This window comes from Castanea sativa, chromosome 1, assembly GCF_040712315.1.
Source record: "Castanea sativa cultivar Marrone di Chiusa Pesio chromosome 1, ASM4071231v1".
In the NCBI taxonomy this organism is placed as follows: domain Eukaryota; kingdom Viridiplantae; phylum Streptophyta; class Magnoliopsida; order Fagales; family Fagaceae; genus Castanea; species Castanea sativa.
The window spans coordinates 607,766-628,292 of NC_134013.1; the positions used below are offsets into that span (position 1 = coordinate 607,766).

The following is a 20,527-nucleotide window of genomic DNA, read 5'->3' on the forward strand; positions in this document are numbered from 1 at the left end:
AGTTTGGATGAAGACAATTATCTTAGGAGAAAAATGTAAAGTACCGGCAGAGGATGATGCTGCTGTAATTTATGATGGTAAGGGAAATAGAATCTCAGCATACCACCCTAAGACCCCAAGTATGTTCTCTTTGTCTAGGCAATGCTCGTTCAAAGATCAAGATATTTCTTGACCTTAGTAAAGAGTGGAAAATGAAAGAACAAAAAGGAACATCTAGGAATGGGAGAAGAATTTCCTGATTCATTATATCATTACCGTGTCATATGCCGGTAAATAGATCTTTTTTTCTTTTTTTTAAGCTTTTCATTATTTTTTATGAATACGGCTGTTTTGATATAATAATAGAGTGACTTCATTCATTAGCATGAGAACAATCTTATCTGTGAATTGAGAATGTAGGACATTGAGGCTACCAACTTATGCTACAGCCTCATTACAGCAATAAGCTGAGTGAAATATCAACTAGATTATTTGATTATGCCATAAATGTCTATACTAGTTTCAGAAGTCATGAGTTCAAGCCAACCTTCAATGCATGGCTGTGTCTTTTGGTGCAAAGGTTAGGACAAGATTATTTGTACAAAATTACGTCTCACCCCCTTTTGCCCCTCTTTCTTTCTGAATTTCTGCTAAACTACAGCAAGTACCAACTATTTTTGAGTATATGATACTTGGCACTAATTATGAGAAAGTTATAATCAAAAGCTTTACCTAGCATTCTGTAGGGAACCATAAACTGTATGCAAAACAAAGCTGTGGCATTGAAATCCAAATTGAGACAAATTTTTGCATAGTTGAAATATTCAAGCTCTTGGTATACGATCAACTGAAAATTTCGTTAAGCTGCATCAACCTTATTCCATACTTAAGGAAGAATGAGACCATAGATTAATGATAATATCTCAGGCATTGCACATCCACTAAGGTAATATGACATGAAAAGGCTTCAGAAACATTATGTTTGAAGTACATGGTAATGATTTGAATTTAAGATTCAGAAAATATCCTGAGTTATTAGAAAAAAAATTCTAAACCAATGTATATAAAATATGTTTCTAGTTTCAGTTACTCAGGAGCAATAGAGTGACAGCAAAATAGGCTCTCATAGTTGACTATTGCTGTAAAATCAATTTTTGTCATAAAAAATTGCAACACCAGTTATTTAGGCTACTTTGTGTCCACTTATGTGTACATGAAGTACTCTTTATAACACCAGTTTTAATTCAGTATTATAGAGGTCTATTTCTTGGAGAAAAAAAGGCCTTACCTTCTTAAAATTGAAATGCACCCAGCTCCAATAAGGCCTTCTCCATCAAGCTGTGTAACCAATGACTTGATTTTCAGATCATTTTTTGTAGCTTTAGATGTAATGGCACCATAAATTATGATTTACATGAGAGGGAAATGGGGTTTGTCAAACAGCTTCTCGATTGGCTAGTGCTGAAAATTTTCACCATTGCTTAGGCTCATGGACTTGAAGGACTTGATAAAGGACTCGTACATTTTAACGATTCCTACTAGAAGATGTGCCATTGCCTTCGAGGACACAATGGAAGAGTTTTTCAGCTCTGTCTGTATCTCCTGGACTGCTTTGGGTTTTGCATCAATGGTTTCAGGGGAGGGTCTCGATTTATCTAGCACCAGTGTATCTTTGCACCTGTTACTGGCAGAAGCTTGGATTGGCAAATCCCTTGGTTGCCGCATGGGTTTAGAGCTAGATAGCTGTATAGGTCCAATCATCTCAGGATTAGTAAAGGTTCATGGCATTGTCAATACAAACGCTGAGGTACAACAGAAATATAGAGAGAGGAAAAATAACATGCAGCATATAAAACTATGGCAAGGAAAACCAAAAAAGCATTCTATTTTTATTCAACTACTTGCATTTGGCTTGTCATATCAAATTAACAGCTTGACTTATAGGCCTGAAATTCAGACTTGCTCAATTGAGGCAGAATAAATAATATGGCAATACTTCAGAAGTTTTTCTGGTATTTGAAGAAATTGAATTATAAACTAAAATTCATAGCATATTGAGTAATATTTGTCTCAATTCATGAGATTTTTGATGAAAATTATTTGTCAAAATCTGTACATAGTTCAACAAATTTTATGAAGTATGCTTCTAGTGAAACAGATAATTCAACTCCTAGATTTGACAATAGTCACTATAGTCTACCTTAGCATCTTTAGACACTGCTGAAACCTTTGCAACACTCTTCTGTTCCGGAAATCTTCCAGCACTTCTTTCTTCTCCACCTGCAACAGATTTAACAAAGAAACATTTTAGTCTCTTCCGTGTGATAGGAACACGAATTCATTGATGTATAATGGTGACAACACTAAATATTGGGATTTTAAAAAGAAATAGAGGTGATTCAACTTTCAAGATGGATTTTTTATTTATGAAAATATATGGTGCAATAAAGTTCTTGATGATTCCATCCCAAGAAAAATTAAAAATACTCATGGGACTATATGTAAAATATAATATGTATAAGATATTAGGAAAGATAACTATATCGAGAAGACACCTGACTGTCTGTTATAATTGGCAGCAACATGGCTTTCCTGAGTGCTTGTTCCTGCAACATGGCCCTAATGTGAAAAGTAGTTAATTAGCAGATTAAAAATGACCCTATGTTATTTTCATTAAGGAATATAATGAAAGAGTTTTTTTCCATTCTAAAATGCCACTTACAAGAGCTCGAGCAGGGGGAGCAGCAAGCACTGACTGTTGGTACTTCAAAATGGTCCAGTCAAACACATAATCCATTTTTAATCCTGAACAAAGTAAAATATTCAACAACCAAGCCTTAGTCCCAAAATTTTGGGGTCAAATATGGATCCTTAACAAACTAGTCAGGGTTCTTGTGAACTATAGAATATGTACAATTACATCGATACTATAGCTGAAAGGAAAGAGTGAACTATGACTACTAGAGCTACTGCCATACTTAAAATTCTCATTCAATCTTATGACACTATACAAGAAAAGCAGGGATATAATATACAAACCTTCACGAGAAAAAAGGCTTCGGAACATTCTTTTAAGATAACCATAATCTGGCTTAGTATCAAAGTGCAATGAGCAACAGTAGTAAAAGTAACAAGCAAATTCTATTGGGCAACCATGGCATAAGTCCTGCAGAAAAATCAGTAAACTTTCTAGAAAAGATATCTTAACTAGACGTGTAAACACTAAAGAGATGTAATTGTTAAGTTATTTTTAAAAATAATACCTCAATAGAAGTGGAATCCTTTATTTCTCTAACCTTTTCTAACTTATTTTTTTGAGTTGCAGCTTTAATTTGCCAAGGAAGACTACCAAAATAAGAAAAGAGCAAGAAGGTTCAAGTTATGCAATATAGAGTATAGACAATTAAAAAGGTTATGAACCAATATTTACCTTCCCTTTAAGAAATAAATGAGAACATATCCAAGAGATTCTAAATCATCCCTTCTGCTTTGTTCTATGAATGTTAATAAAGACAGTTAGCCATAATATTCAAAGCATCAACTTGGGATCAAACCAGTTACCAATGCTACCAAATACACCAGGTACACAGCCAAAAGAAGAAGAAAGAACAGAAACATACGAATGCCACGGTGAGTATTTCTACTGGCAAATCTTTCGGTTCCAACAAAATTCCTATTTTCTCTGCATAGGATGATGACCGTGTTAGACAAAAATAATGGCAGAGGAATGCTTACCATGCATTCTGTAATGATACTAGATACTTCAAATTTTACTAAAGAAGCCTTACAAACTGATATGTTACCAATCATAAAATAAGTAATTCAACATTTATTTATTATGTTGTTGAAGCAGCACTCACATTCACTGTCAAATGAGTTTGTACTTTGTAGGCTTTTTGTAGAAAGATTTGTAGTAGTTTTAACATTTTCCTTCCATAATATCAAGCAGATGGTGAGAATAAATGCAAAATTTGCTAAGTTGTAATACTAAAATCAACATTAATGCAGATATTATTTCAATGATATATGTTATGACATTTCATATTAAGAGATCAATTGTGGACTGGGGATAATGCTAGTCTGATTGTCTCTTTGGTGTGAACATCAGATAAGCTTATCTGAAAATGAAATCAATGCTCCACAAACCTATAAGGAATGTGATTATATGTTGAGGGATGTCTATACTTGGTAGCCAGACCAAAATCCATGATGAAGACCTAGATGCAAAACAAAAACCCATTAAGCACATCAACAATATCCTGAAAGTAAATACAGCAGGGAAAGTACTAAAATCCTTAAAATGTTAGACCTCATTATCTTTACTTCTCCTTCCCATAATGAAATTGTCTGGCTTGATATCTCGATGTAGATAAGATTTCGAGTGAACAAATTCAATTCTGTCAATCTGACAGGAAGATCAAAGTCACTACTGATGGTTTGGAAAAGTAGACTTCAAAACAGAATTAAGTACAAACTGGATGCAAACTTACCATCTGATCTGCAAGCATGAGAACAGATTTTAAAGACAGTTTATTACCACAAATCTTAAATAGTTCTTCAAGGTTCTCTCCCAATAAATCCATGGCAAGAACATTATAATTTCCATCAACACCGGACCATTTAACATTTGGAATTCCAGCTGCCAAAGAAGACAGTTATTAGACATTAAACCAAGGAGTTAGAGCAAATGAACATAATTTTCTAATTAAGATTAAAAATAAAAACCAAAAATTGAAATAAGGCCAACTGGAAAAAAGGCAATAGATTGTTTAATTAGTAGCATACTTCCACCCTGTAGTATTTTGTACACTCTTGACTCATGCATAAGTTGGGGGTGTTTAGTCTCGACATGTTCCTGTGGATAAAGTGCACGCCTTTTAGTATTATTAACAAACAGCATCAGCCCTTAATCAGTTGAAGCAAGTATAAGCTCTCTCATTTGCATATTAATATCAATACTTAAAATTAGAATATGAGTGAAAACGTTTCTTTGTCAGTTGTAGTGCAGAAAACCACTCACATGCTTTATAGCAACCTCTTCACCTGTAAGGACATCAGTACCTGCAACATGTAAACCATCCCATCATTAACATCAAGCCCCTGTTGATCTATCATATGAGATTATAGCTCGGTACTAATCAATAGTCCACGTTTAGCTTCCCTATTGCTTCCTTTTCCATGTATTGATAAGTTTCCTTTGCCACACACATCGTTAGGCATGAAAAACTTACAATGATACTAGTGTACAACTCTCTCATTTAAAAATCTTTTGTAATTTGGTGTTAGCTAAATTAGATTCACACAAATAAGAAATCAAAAACACCCACATAAGAACATTCACATAAAACAGAAAGTTTAATGTGATTTCAGCCAAAACCCGTGCCTACATCTAGGTACAGACAACACCAAAATCCGTTGTTACCGTTATGGATATTGCAACAAAAAGCCAAACTCTTAATCATCAGTGCAGAATAACCATCAAACTACTATCCAAAGAAACTTGTGAATACCAAATTACTTCTTTATCAAGCAAAACACCGTTTTTTTTTCCACACCAAGGGAAATCAAACAAGTAACCAACTCAAATTAAGTTAATTGTTCCAACAAAGTTCGTAAACATTAACGAACAAGACAATACAATTTTATGGTACAAAAAGGATCAAAAAAAGTAATTAGTACAGACCATGGAATATCACCCCAAAAGAGCCGCTTCCAATCTTTGGACCGAGTTTGTACTTGTTCGAAATAGAAGGCTCCATTATTCAGTAGCTAGCTGACAGAACCGATCTTAAGTAGTGGTGCAGTACTATAGATATATATATATATATATATATATATATATATGTTCTTTATTTGTATAAGTGCAACGTTAGACTTAGGGTTGAACTCAAGGGTTTAGTGCAGTTCATTTAACGATTTTGAGGCAATTGTAGTGGAGGTCTGTGTCCAGAAGAGAAGAGAGGAGAGAGGACAAGTGGTAGAAGAACCTCGTATCTCCATGGAAGGAACGTTACTCATGTTTTGTGTTACGGTGTGTGTGTGTTAGGACAACAACAATATTGTAGGGTTTCTGGCAAGCCAGGGTTTTACTTGTTTTTTTTGGAGTGTACATGGAGGCGCTTTGTCTTTGTGTGGATCTTCAAACTCAATTATTTGTCTTCTTTTTTTCTTTTTTAGTGGAGAAACCACAAGTAATTAATATTAATACCTACGAAAAGAAACAAGAGGGCCAAACTTAATTTTTGTTGTTATTATTTTATTTTATTTTTAGAAAGACCAAACTTAATAGTTAAGTTACACTCAATCAAGGATATTGCAAAACAAAATATGAACAAAATCATTCATATTTGGAAATTAATACGTTTTTCATCAAACAAACAATCGATTTTTCAAGAATTATAGAGTCAACCATTCATTAATCATATACTAAATTCCAAAGCAACGAACACAACATAAAAAGAAAAGAGGGAAAGAAAATTGTTCTTTGATTCGCCTCTCCACCTTTATAAGTGGTAAAATATTAAGGCAAGTAATGAGCTACCACGACATATATGCAAGCCATGAATGGAGGTGTTCAACAATGGGAAGTAAAATTGAAAATTAAGAAAGAAAGTGTAGAGCAGAAGTAGAACACATACAACTTCTTTTTTTCTTTTTTCTTTTTTTAAATATAAAAAATGTGAAATCCTTTATTTGCAGAGGGAAAAAAACCACGAAGGCCAGTCAAGGAGATCTCCTGTTACTCAAGTGTTGCATCACAATGGAATGGTGTCTAGCTATGTTGCTTAAGTGTTACATTGTGATTGGTACATCTATTTTTTTCCCTAGTAAGTATCATGATGATTTCATATATAAGTGTGCATTTATGAAATTAAGTGTGAGTTTGAATGTCTATATATATAGACAAATAACATATTTGGATTTACAGTGAATTAAAGCTGAAATAGCTATCGTATTGTACGGTGTAATTATATTTTAATGATATGTCTACAACATTTTCACAATATTTTTACAACAAATCTTAAGTGGCAGGTTGTTATTGTTGGGGAAAAAAATAATCTTAGGATTAGGTTCAATTTTGAACCAATAACAAATAACTACTTATGATTTGTTGTGAAAATATTATAAAAATATTGTAAATGTAGCATCTCTCAAAAAATAATTATGATTTAAGAGTTGAGATCAAAACTTAAAAGTGAACTTCTAATTTTCAAATCCCAATCCATGCATGATAGATATTGGGCTAGTGCTATTATGACAAGTTCCTCAAATATGGCTTCTGGTGCTACTGTGCCATTCTAAATGACACAAGAGTTTATATAGTAAAAAGAACCGTGAAAGATAAGAGTAATAATAGTCACATATTCAGCATATATACATTATCACATGAATTGAGATTGTATTTTAAAAACACAATTTTACAAGGGAATATGGATAGATTGTTTAATAAGAATTTCTGAAAAGATACAATGGCAAGTAATCGATTACCTTTTCAAATAGGCTATTTACTGTATGTGACTTAGTGAATGTGACTAATGGCTGTATGACTTTTTTTTTTTTTTTTCCTGGCTGAATAATGGAGTCTTTTGGCTAAATATTATAAAAAATGAAGTTTTTTGTTGTTATAGGGACTGTTCAAAGTTATTTGGTAAAATGAGGAAAGAGACTGAATTTCGGCAACAGCGTTGCCGAAATTGCATAAAAAATATGAGAGAGAAATAATTTTGCAGGTGATGGCAGGATTTGAATTTTGGTAATCCCATTACCGAAATTCCTGCTGCCCAAACCATTGCCCGAGTGAGTGCCCAAATAAAAACAATTGTGGCAATGCCATTGACGAAAATGGGGGAAAAAGAAAAAAAAAAACAATTGAGGTGCCATTGCCGAAAATGGGAGAAAAGTAAAAAAAAAAAAAAAAAATCAATTGTGGCAATGGCATTGCCGAAAATGGGGGAAAATATTAAAAAAAAAAAAAAGAGAATCAATTGTGGCAATGGCATTGCCGAAAATGAGGAAAAAGTAAAAAAAAAAAAATCTATTGTGGCAATGGCATTGCCGAAAATTGGAGAAAAAAAAAATTGTGGCAACCAAGTCGCCGAAAATGGAGGGAAAAACAAATGCTGCGTCCACAACATTTTTCACAACAAATTACAAGTGGTTAGTTGTTATTAGTTTAAATTTAAACCTAATACTAAGATAATTTTTGTGCCCCAATAATAACAATCAGTAACAACCTGCCAGTTAGGATTTGTTGTAAAAATATTGTGGACGTATCATTTCTAAAAAAAATTGTGGTGTCGAAATAGAAGGAAAAAAAAAAGTGGCAAATTTTTTTTTTCCCTGTATTTCGGCAATGCAATTGCCACAAAACAATTTGCCACTTTTTTTTTTCCTTTCTATTTTGACACTACGATTTTTTTTAGAAATGATACATTCACAACATTTTCACAACAAATTCTAAGTGGCAGGTTGTTACTGATTGTTATTATTGGGGCAAAAAAGTAATTTTAGTGTTAGGTTCAAATTTGAACAAAAAACAACTAACCACCTGTAATTTGTTGTGAAAAATGTTGTGGACGTAGCATCTTTTTTTTTTCCCCTCCATTTTCGGCAACTTGGTTGCCACAATTCTTCTTTTTATTATTATTTTTTTCCCTCCCATTTTCGGCAATGCCATCGCCACAATTGGTTTCCATTTCAGCCTTTTGGGCACTTCACGAGCAGACCTGGTAGTATGGGCAGGACAAGAATTTCGGTAATCTCATTACCAAAATTCAATTTTCTCTCTCTCCTGACACATTCTACTTTTTCTTGCAATTTCGGCAACATCGTTGCCGAAATTCAGTCTCTCTCCTCATTTTTCTAAATAACTTTAAACAGTACCTATAATTACAATAAACTCCATTTTTTAAAATTTTTAGCAAAAAGAATCTGAATAATGGCTTCATGACTTTATCCATGGCTACGTTGACTTGGAAATAGGAATATGATGGCGAGTCAAAAGATCAACCACGTAAAATAAAAGCAAATATAAGCCATGGAAGCCATGCAATACATGAAAGGCCAGGGTTCCAACAAATTAATTCTCACATCCGAATTAGTTACTAGTGGCATTTTGCCGTTAATTTCAAGTGGACATTACTTGTACAACCTTTGTTGTCTTCTGCGAATTATTTATAGCAGTCACGGCCATCAATCATGTTCACATGGATGATGGATATATGTCACGTTCTTGTTCAAAATTTAGTTGCTCTCTGCATATAAATCTGCTGTTCTTTTGGTTGGATAAGTAGATTAGCAAATATTCTTGCGCCCATGCATACAGCTTCAGTCAATTGGACCTTTAGAGTAACTGCATCAGTTCGTTTATTTTACACATCTATTTTTACACTAAAAACTTACTTTTTCTATTTTACACGTTCATTTATACAAAATACTCACATCAGTTCATCTATTTTACCATCTTTTTTAATTAAATAATCAATTTTTCCAAATTTTTTATTATTTTGGTTAACTGCCTATACATATCCCCGCGCTCTCTCTCTCTCTCTACCTATTTTCCAGCTTTGATCTCCGATTCACAGCACCACCGATCCCAGCTCCGATCTCCGATCCACAGCACTACCGATCCACAGCACCGATCCTCAGCTCCGATCAGGCAAGACCCGACAAGCACCAATCTCCCTGGCTCCAATCCACAATCACTGAGCAGATCCGAGATCTCCCTAGCTCCGATTAGGCAAGACCCAACTCCGATCAAGCACCGATCTGTCTCTTTGTTGTTTGTCCGTGTGAGTTTGTTTGTGTGTGGGTGTGTTTGTATCTGTGTGTGTGTGTGTTTTTTTTTTTGAGCAAGTGTATCTCTTTTGATTTGTCTGTGGATGTTACTGAGTTTGTTGAGCACGGAGGAAAGAGAGAAAAAAAGGAGCGAACGGGAAATGATTAAAATAATAAATAGGCGAGCTACAGTAGCCGTGTGTATTTACACGGTTACTGTAGCTCGTGTATGAATTTTCACAATTTTACATCTTTTTAGAAGTATTGATGTATGACATTTTTAAGGCAAAATATGTAAAATTGATCTGTTTTTTTATTTTACATGATTTTACAACTACTGATGTGGATGCTCTTAATTAAACATAAAGTTTTGTGCGAAGTTGGAAAATTTAGTCTTAACTCATTTCAGATGAATAGTTGAGCCTTTTGGTTGTTCGATAACCAGTTGATTGATTAACATATATTATATTGACTTTTCAATTTTATTTTTCTTTTCAAATTTGTATTGGACAATTGATTTTATGAATGGTACCTCGTAACTTTGCAAATTGCATTGGTTTTTTGTTAATCATCCTTGTCATATATATATATATATATATATATATATATATATATATGTGTGTGTGTGTGTGTGTGTGTGTTGCTCTACTTAATATTTTTTATTAAATTAAAAATTTGAGATTTTCATCATTAAATAATATGTTTTTATATTTTTAACATGCATACCAAATTTCAATTCAATTAAACTTTATATACTATTTAATCTATTTTTGATGCATAATTTTAAATTATAAAAATTTAAATTTTAAACATTTGATTAATGACATAATTATTAATTTTTTATTATTTTGAAATTTTATAAGTAAAAAATATACGAAAAATAAGGTAAACCAACAATATATTTTTCAAAATATACATCAAATAAAAAAATATTAAATAATGTAATATTACTTAAAATTATTTAAAAAAAATGTAACTTGTTTAATGGCGACTCGTTAAAAGTTGAAAGAAGGAAGAAGCCACACGCATCACATGTGACATAACAAAAATTAGTAGCTGGAGTCGGTAATCAATTTTTGGATAAATAATATAGAATATTTCTACAGAAAAAGGAGGAGGAGGAAGATGAGGAGGAGGGCACTAGATTCTACAGTATCTTAAAGTTTACTTTTGAAAAAGCTCAGAAGTAGTTGGGAATGGCATGGCTAAGGCTAACTTGCAATATATTAAAATGTGTGGTGGAAACCTACTAAGATTTTAATCGGTGAAGATTGAAAAAATAATGAAGAGGAGAGAAACGGATAAGATAAGGTTCAATATTTAAAGTTTACTTCGAAAAGTTAATTGCTTTTTCGTTCTTTAACTCACTTATATTTTAAATTTTGTGTACGTATTCATATTATTGGGTATTTTTAAATAAAATTAAAATATATGAAGTATTTCATTTATCTTATACTATATAAAAATATTATGACGAATAGTTTTATGGAATTTCCAAGAATAAATAAAAAGCAAGGTTCTATAAATCTTTACAAGATTCTTAATCAAATAGAACTTAGCATATGCTTACAAAATCAAATCATGGCTACATAAAAAAAAATACTAAATAAACAATGTTTTGGCATATGATGTCTTACATCCATAATCTTGACCATATTCTTAAACAAATAGAAAATCAAATATTGAGCCATCATTTTGAATTTAATTCCTGTCTTAAAAAAGCATTTATTTCTTAATCAAATAGAAGTATAGAACTTAGCATGCTTTATGCTTAGAAAATCAAATATCAAGTCATTGTCTAGCATCGAATCCTATACCTAAAAAAAATCGGAAAGAAAAAAGATGTATTGTCTCTATAAAACTTTATGAGATTCTTAATGGTATGCTTAGAATGAGGAATACAAGCCATCGTCCAGGTTTAATTCATGTTTTGATATAATATTAAAAAATCAATCATTATATACTATATAGTCTAAGCACTTGGATTGGGTCCATTATCCAATTACACCAAATGATGACACCTCCAATAATAATAAAATATGGTATCATCTACATGAGTTCAATCCAACTTACTCAGATATAGGTTTTAGATTATACTATACCTATATGTAATATTTTTTTTGGGCTAAATTGTAAATTATACTTCTAAAATTTTGAGGTGTTTAGATTGTAATATCTTAAAATTTCAGAGTTTAGAATTTACCCTTAAATAAAAATTTTATTTCTTCTGCATCAGCAACTCCTTCGTTCATATTTTTCATTAAGCGTCATATAAGTTTATTACACGTGTTTAATTCATCTAATAAAATAATGTCACGTCATTTTTATTATGTCATATCATTTTTAATTTTATATATTGCAAAAATAATATAACAACATTTTATTGGTCAAACAAAACAAGCATGTCAAACTGATGTGACAGAAAAATTACTAATGCAAGCAAAATAAAACTTTATGAAATAAAATTCAAATTCCAAAATTTCAAAACATAAAAATTCAAATATATATATATATATATATATATTTTTTTTTTTTTTTGAGTGGGAAAAACATCCAGATCTCATTAACTGAAGTGGCCAAATCAGCCTAAATTGCATTTTAGCTTTTTTATTTTATTTTATTTTTAAAGGGTGATGGTCCACCATAGTCAATAAACCAGAGTTGTACTCTATCACGGTTCCACAAAGAAAAACCCCATTTTGAATTGAATTCGCGTTCAAACCGAAAGACACAGAAAAATAGAAAAAGACCCAACAAATTTCGTTGAGAAAGAAACCTCAAGGAAACCTCCTCCTTCCAACGCCGAAGGAGAACAGGTACCTTCTCTTCATCTTCATATTCGCATACCTGTTCTCCTACAACAAAAAGCTTCCATCTTTGATAGGTTCTCCTCCATATCCGATCCAATTCCTCAATAAATTTCATTACTTTTTATGTGGGGATCGATCATTTGGTCCTAGATTCAACTGGGTATTCCTTAGATTGAAGGGTTGTCAAGTATTTGCTCAGACTTGTGGAGATTCGGATCAAAATCTGCAATAATCTCAGGGTTTTTTTTTTTCAAAAGGGTGTTGATGAATTTGCTTTAAATTGGTGGGATTGTTGTTTTAATCGAAAGGGGTTGCTGATATTTGATCTGGGTCTTTGTTGTTTGGGTGAAATATCTGATTGACAGTGATAAAACGTTAAGTTGGTTATGGTTGTTGTAATTGAAGGAAGGGTTTTGGATATTTGATCTGCCTAAGCCAGGTTCTGTGTGCATGTTGATGTATCATATTGTCATTGGGAAGAAGGATCGGCTTGTGAACGTGCCCACCTGGTTTCTGGGTGCTCTCAGGCCATTTTACCTGCCCATTGAACAAAAGGCCTTTTCATTTTGCGTTCCTAGAGATAGATGGGATAGGGAGGTCTTTAAGCTGCAGGGTGGCTAAGCAGAATTTGTCAAATTTACGGAGTTTTTTGGTAGTGAAATTGTTTTTTTGAGTGATTTGGGATGGATTCTTCGCAAGGGTCGGTGTTGTCTTCAAATGTGGCAGGGCTAGTTGATGGTTCATCAGCTCAAAGAGAGGTGTCTTACCTTGATGGTATTCCTATTTATGTCAAGGAGCTTATTGCTGGAGGTGCTGCTGGTGCATTCGCTAAGACTACTGTTGCACCCCTGGAACGGATCAAAATACTCTTGCAGGTAAAGCGTACAAAAAAAAAAAAAAAAAGATTCCCTTTCTCGAAATCTTTTCATTTTTTTTAATGAATATAATTAGATATAATGGTTCTACATGACTTGCTGTATCTTATAGATATGCTCACATGCACCCCATGAATTTTGGACCCCTAAACACGCCATGCACTTGGGTATTGAACCTATAACCTCATCTTCCACCTTGCTTCTTACAAGGGGAGGAGGTGCCGTTTGAGCTAAAGCTGATTGGCACCAAAAATATTACCATTAAGTTAACTTTAACAAAAACTATGGAGAATGCAACTTAAGCTACACCAAAATTCGGATGATGTTATTTAGAATGTGGATGGTTGGGGGTATGTGAAAAGGTAACCATTATAGTTATTTTGGATAGAGTTTTTATCAAGTGGTTGGGGGCCTTGGGGTGGGATTAAGTATAGTTATTAATATAGGGTTTTGAAATTATTAGGCATGGAATAATGTGGAAAGAATAAAAAGTTGAAGAATATATTTGGAAAGTGGGAGAAGCTGTGGCCAATGAGCTCTGGCTCAATCACACTTCCTCCTCTGAGAATGGATAGAGGATCAGGTCAAGGTTCAAAACCCATTGGATGTGTTTGTAACTTATCAATATCAAAATAAACAAATAAATGAAAAAGTTTGGGAGAAGTAATGTGTATAAATAATAGAGAAAGCAATGCCATATATGTATGATCATTTGACAGGATGAACAGTTTTGCTTGTAGTTTGGAATCTTGTTATGATTGTAACAATATTTGTGTCTGATTTTGGAGATATAAACTATATGGGTATCATTTGGAATTTGGTTTATTTAAGGAAATAATAATAATAATAATAATAATAATAATAATAATAAACAATAGGACCATGGATGATGTACAATCTTGAAAGTTCAGAAGGTTAACAAACAGGGTAGCTTTAAAAGCATAGGTAAGGAAGTCGGCAAGTTGATTGATATTTTTGCCTACCCGTAATGGCAATGAATTAATGAATTAGGTAAGAAGGGATAAGGTAATTGATTTAGTTTAAAGATGTGAGAAGGACGGAAGGTACGATAGAAAGTTTGTTGATCTTGCAATACAACAGGCTATCATAGCATAAGCTCACAATAGGCTTAAATCTAAATGTAGGATGGGAAAAACCATATGTATGGTTGTCCCCAAGTATTGGGAGGGCTTTGTATGGCTCAAAAGGGAAAGCAACTAATAGGTGAGTTATTTTATCATATTTGGAGTAATTTGATTGAGGACTATTTGGACTCAGAGAAGTTGTGCTATTAATGGGAGTTTGGCTCCTCTTGACGAGGTTAATCTCCCTTCCTATAAAATGTGTTTGCTTCACTTGATGGTTCTTTCTCTACTTATCTCAATCTTTTAGATTTTTTACATAGTAAGCTGTAAATGTCCCTTTCGGTATTTTCTTTCTATACACTTCTGCAGGTGTTTTTCAACGCAGTATCTAATAAGGAGGATTGATTAGGAGTTGCAGTTTGATTGTAGTTTGAGTATGATTAGAATTTTGTTAAAAGTGATTACTCACACAAAATTGATACATAAAGTGAATATTTTTACATACTATGATTAATTTAAGTATGTTATAATAAGTATTAAAGCTTGTTTTGAAGCTTGAATCCTGGATTTATCATTAAAAACTAAAATCTGGTGCTTTATACTTTTTTTTTTTATTATTTAAAATTCATAATTTTTTTTTTCCAGAATTTCTTAACTGTCTTTTTCTGTTTTTTCTGTGTGGGGATATTTACAGACCAGAACAGAGGGTTTCCATTCTCTTGGGGTGTTTCAATCTTTGAAGAAGTTACTGAAGCATGAAGGTTTTCAAGGATTCTATAAGTAAGTTCACACTCATTAAATTCAATAATTTATTATATCTATCCCACAATAACGTATTCTAGCTTATACTTGTATGTATTTTTAGAGGAAATGGAGCAAGCGTCATTCGAATCATTCCTTATGCAGCCCTGCATTTCATGACTTATGAACAGTATCGGTGTTGGATCCTGAACAACTGTTCTGCCTTAGGAACGGGGCCCCTTATTGATCTTCTAGCTGGTTCAGCGGCTGGAGGAACTGCAGTTCTATGCACATATCCTTTAGATCTGGCTCGTACTAAACTTGCTTATCAGGTATATATCTTGCATAATAATGATGAAACATATGGTCTTATCTGAATGAGGTGGAGTATCTATGGCATAGTGGAATTTGTAGTCATTAAATGTAAATTAACTGATGTTTCTTGTTTACTTATCAAAAAACTGATATGTTTCTTGTTTAGGATTATAGTTAGTGCTATGAAATATTTATCTTTGTGAGTTGTTATCTAATTTCTTATGCTTTCCTCCCCATTTGTTTAAAAGACGAGTCTTAAATATTCATCTAATTTGTTTTTATATGTGCCAATACATGGAGTTTACCTCCAAATTAGTTTGATGGAAAATTCCTCTAGCGCACTACGTGGCAATTCAAAAGACCATCCACATGTAGTTTTAGTCACTTGACCTATTTAATGAGTCACGTGATTTAATACACGTGGATGGTTTTAAGAATCACCACATAATGGATTGTAGGAGATTTCTCCAAACTGGTGACTATGTCCCAAGAAAAAAAATGTTGTAATGTTTCTGAAAGTTATTTTGAATATCTTGCATAATAATTTTCTTGTGCTATATTTTGTCTGCTTTCTATATATTTCAAACATGTTATGTGAAGGATTTGATTCATAGATTTTTTTAAAAAAAAAAAGTAATAATATTTATTCGAAAAAAAAAAAAAACAACAAATACATAAATTTTTTTGGTTTAGGGAAGTGACAAACTATGTGAGGCTCTATATCAAGATGTTTCTCATAACTTATTATGATCTGCTTGTCTTACCTTTGATGGTGTACTCGCAGATAATTTGGGTGTAAATGCATAGTAGTTCAGTGTTTAGATGACTATTTAACTATGTTAAGCTGTTAGGGAATTTTATGTGGAGTTTTCTGGTTCTTTTTCATCTTCTGGTTGATTGTTCCATAGTTAAAATTGTGATTATTTGATGCCTTTTTACTTTTGTATTTAATCTTTATGGTTTTGTAGGTTACTGACACTAGAGGAAGTTTTAATTATGGTATGAAAAGCAATCATGCTCAACCTGCATATAATGGCATAAAAGACGTACTTAGAAGCGTTTACAAGGAAGGAGGTGTCCGTGGACTTTATCGCGGTGTAGGTATGTATGTGCTACATTGTTGTGTTCATTACTTTTCAATGTGGTAAGCCCCCCATTACATGGCATTTATGAGTATTGAAAGGGTTTTTTTTTTTTGGGGGGGGGGGGGGTTTGAGGGTGGGGGCGATCGCCTTTTTTTCCCCCCCATTTTATAGCTATAACTATCCTTGTCAAAGTTGTTTGTCATTTTTCCTCTCTTTCCCCATGTGATATAAAATATTGGGTGGTTAATATTCATTAAAAGCTTCCTTTGTTTGAGCAGGCCCAACACTCACTGGAATCCTTCCTTATGCTGGTTTAAAGTTCTACATATATGAGGAACTCAAGAGGCGTGTTCCTGAAGAGCATCAAACGTCCATTATGATGCGTCTCTCCTGTGGAGCTCTTGCTGGGTTATTTGGGCAGACCTTCACATACCCGTTAGATGTTGTCAGGAGGCAGATGCAGGTATTGCCTATTACAATCCTTTTACACTGTTGGTAGCAAGGGATCTGCTTTTTCTTTAACTGACTAAACACCAGAAGTATTTTCTGGGGCAAGCAAAAGTTGATGCAAGGGGAAGCCATGAGGGTAATATAGCTATTAATGTCTCTGTGAACCATGTTCTGAGCTCATGGTAGTTAAGCTGGTGAAAAACTTTAGGGTTTCTGTCAGAAGACGCTTTTTTTTTATAGCAAGCCACATGGTGAACAGGCCAGGGTTGCTGTTTTATTAATAATTGTATACGTATGCTATCTCCCTCGGTCTGGTTTTACTCATTGACATTAGCTAAATATAAATTTGATTGTAAGCAACATATCAAAGCTGGGGTAGATGCCTAGATTTGACCCTTTAACTGAATCTTTTGACTCATGCTGTATCCAGATTTTCTTAGTTTAGAATGACCAGCAAGGGTGGTTTGCTAATCTCTTAGGAATTGCATGATGGTGAAATAGTAAACTAATCAGTTTTGTACAGGTTTTCCAAATCATTTTACAGGTAGTGAACCAATGATTGAGATTTACTGAAAATTCTTGAGGTCAACTACATGCAATAGCTATCAAAATTATGAAATTATTCCTGATACATAAAGAAATTGGACTGCCAGACTTGAACTTTTTTAAGATTGTAAGGATTAAAACTAATTACTGAACAAGATACAATGTAGTTGCTATATTGACCTCAGGCTGTAGATGGGTATATTTAAAATTAATAATGCATCTCAAGTTTACTTACCAAGGATTGGCTTGAGCTCAAACACAACAAGCAAAGAAATAACTTGCAGAAAGCTTTTGCGGTCCATTGGCTTGACATTCTTGAAACATTGATGCCATTGTAATTGCTAAATCAAGTTGATACTATAACATGAATTACATGGAGCTGATATTTTACATTACTTGTGGGGTGCAATTGCAGGTTGAAAATTTGCAACCTTCATTCCAAGGAAGTGCCAGATATAGAAACACATGGGAAGGTCTTACTACTATTGTTCGTAATCAAGGATGGAGACAACTGTTTGCAGGTCTAAGCATTAACTATATAAAGGTAATTGTTGATAGTTACTTTATACATGCTGTCTGGATTTCAGATTGATGCCTTTCAAGATTTTGTCTTTTAGTTGAATTCTTTTGTAATTGCTGCATTTTTCTGTGGCTAGCTTTCTAGGATTTCATGTTGGTCAGATTGTGCATTAGCATATATTAATTGATCTTCTTGAAGCACTGCAACAATGCGGTGTTATGTTCTCACTAAATATATTTCTTACTAAAAACATGCATGTGCAGAGAGTAGTTCTTTTTCTTATAGTTCAATGAAGTAGGTTTGTCTGTCTATGATGTATCTATCATTGATGCTTCAAAGAAGAATTTTAGGCTCTGATTGCTTAGACCAATTTTTATATGGTGTGGAGTACAAGTTCATAGACCACTTAAGCTGTTAAGAAGAGAATACAAAGTTATTAAGGATGACCTTGTTTGTGTGATTGGTCTCTTGAAGCACAAGTGTCTTGCTAACAATGATTATATTATGTTCTTAGATTGTTCCTTCTGTGGCCATTGGTTTCACTGCGTACGACATGATGAAGTTTTGGCTCCGCATCCCACCTCGACAGAAGACTCAATCAATATCTGCTGCCTAATTCCTTTGGAATAAGACCATAAATGCAACTTAGTTACATTGGCTGTGAAATGCAGAATGACGAACGATCTATAGATGCAAGTAATCAACAAAGGTGTCCTCAAAATAATACTCTATGATTGTCTCAGTTAATGATTAGTAAGATATGGTGAACTAGGTGGGTCCAAGCTGTAAACTTGGGAGTCTTAAGTCTGTTGAGATTCTATTTATATTCAAAGCAGTGTGCTTGTTTTATTGGAGAGAAATAATTTTATATGTAAAAATTTGTCCTTTTTAAAGTTGTTTAATCATATGGCAGGAAAAAGTTATTTTTTTTTCCCAATTGTTATTGAATTAATGTTGGTTGGTTTTAAGACTTTGCTGTGTATTTAAGAGTTAAGTCTTTTTGAATATACACCATTGTCAGTTTTTTTAAGACCTCTTTATTCTCTATATGTGTGTTAAAATACTTAGTATTCTAAAAAAAAAAAAAAATGTTGTTTGGTTTAAACCTTATTTTTGGTAAGAAATTTTTTGGGTCACAAGATGAATATAGAGAGAATTCAAAATCATATACTGCTAATAGGATACACAAACTTTGATATTTATAATTGATATGATGAATTGGGAAACTGTGAAACAACTTGACAACTTGGGATTGATTGTGACTAGCTCAAAGGCAGCCTGTTATATTTGGGACACCGGCAATTTTGAAGATTTGCCGTCTCATAATTTGTTATTTGGATAGTTTCAATTGTCATATTTTGCTCTTAGATACATAGATACTTTTTGGTTTGGTTTGTGACACTTGTGTTTAGCTCCCTTCAGCTTAGATACGTTAGTCAGTATGGTAAACTTTAATTAAATTTGATGAAGTGATATATATATATATATATATATTCTATGACTTGTATATTCTCAAAATTGATACATTTAACCCATCGTATGATTTTCAAATTTAATGACAAGACATTTTTCCTTTGCGCCACAAGATAATACACTTGCGAGAAACTCAACACATAAACATTGGTTTAGTGGCTTAAAATATATACTTGTGCATGGTTATCCTTCTACTAAGCTTAAGAATGTGATATATGATTGGACAATTGGATAGACTCTGAGGAGGTATGAGTCATGAAGTAGAAATGTTTTTTTTCTTAAAATTTGTATTAGAGGGTGTTACATTTGTGTTATTCAAAAGTGGCAACATAAGAAGTTAATGGTCTCTAAAATCCATATTGATATCTATATCTATATAATATCTATAAGCCGAAGTATAGTATTTATTGCCGTTATACTCCTATTAAGCCACATCAACATAACATTTTGATCCATTCAATCAACATAACATTTTGATCCATTCAATATAGTTCGGTCCCATTCGGTTATTTTGATCCATTCAGTATAGTTCGGTCCCATTCGGTCCACTTTTGTTCATTTAGTCTATTTCGGTCCCATTCCATCCAATTCTGTTCATTCTATCCACTTCAGTATAATTCGGTCTATTTTGGTCCTATTCGGTGTACTTGAACCTCATTCTATCCACTTCAGTACATTTCGGTCCACTTTAGTCCCATTCAGTCCAATTAGGTCCGATTTTGTACACATCAGTATAATTCGGTCCAATTAAGTCCACTTTACTTCAATTCGGTCCTATTCAGTCCACTTCAGTCCAATTTGGTCCACTTTGATCCATTTGGACTAATTAAACCTTAAATTAATCCATTTAAATCTTTTTATTAAATTATAT

The 20,527-nt window shown here is 33.1% G+C and overlaps 2 protein-coding genes across 2 annotated transcripts; one reads left to right on the plus strand and one right to left on the minus strand.

The window, feature by feature from the left end:
- Positions 1-1,434: 1,434 nt before the first annotated feature.
- Positions 1,435-5,738, minus strand: LOC142618417 (uncharacterized). The gene is made up of 14 exons (XM_075791349.1): positions 5,663-5,738; positions 5,000-5,040; positions 4,765-4,834; positions 4,470-4,618; positions 4,289-4,384; positions 4,126-4,196; positions 3,600-3,661; positions 3,410-3,473; positions 3,243-3,324; positions 3,019-3,145; positions 2,702-2,784; positions 2,535-2,598; positions 2,180-2,259; positions 1,435-1,722 (listed from the first exon to the last, which is right to left on the minus strand). Exons 1-14 carry the CDS (start codon positions 5,736-5,738, stop codon positions 1,435-1,437), a joined length of 1,353 nt encoding a protein of 450 aa, XP_075647464.1.
- A 6,707-nt stretch (positions 5,739-12,445) lies between these two features.
- Positions 12,446-19,120, plus strand: LOC142618897 (mitochondrial carrier protein CoAc1-like). The gene is made up of 7 exons (XM_075791953.1): positions 12,446-13,441; positions 15,221-15,306; positions 15,392-15,599; positions 16,551-16,683; positions 16,946-17,130; positions 18,079-18,207; positions 18,698-19,120. The coding sequence occupies exons 1-7, from the start codon at positions 13,250-13,252 to the stop codon at positions 18,797-18,799; spliced, it is 1,035 nt and encodes a 344-aa protein (XP_075648068.1). The 5' UTR covers positions 12,446-13,249; the 3' UTR covers positions 18,800-19,120.
- The last annotated feature ends 1,407 nt before the right edge of the window (positions 19,121-20,527 follow it).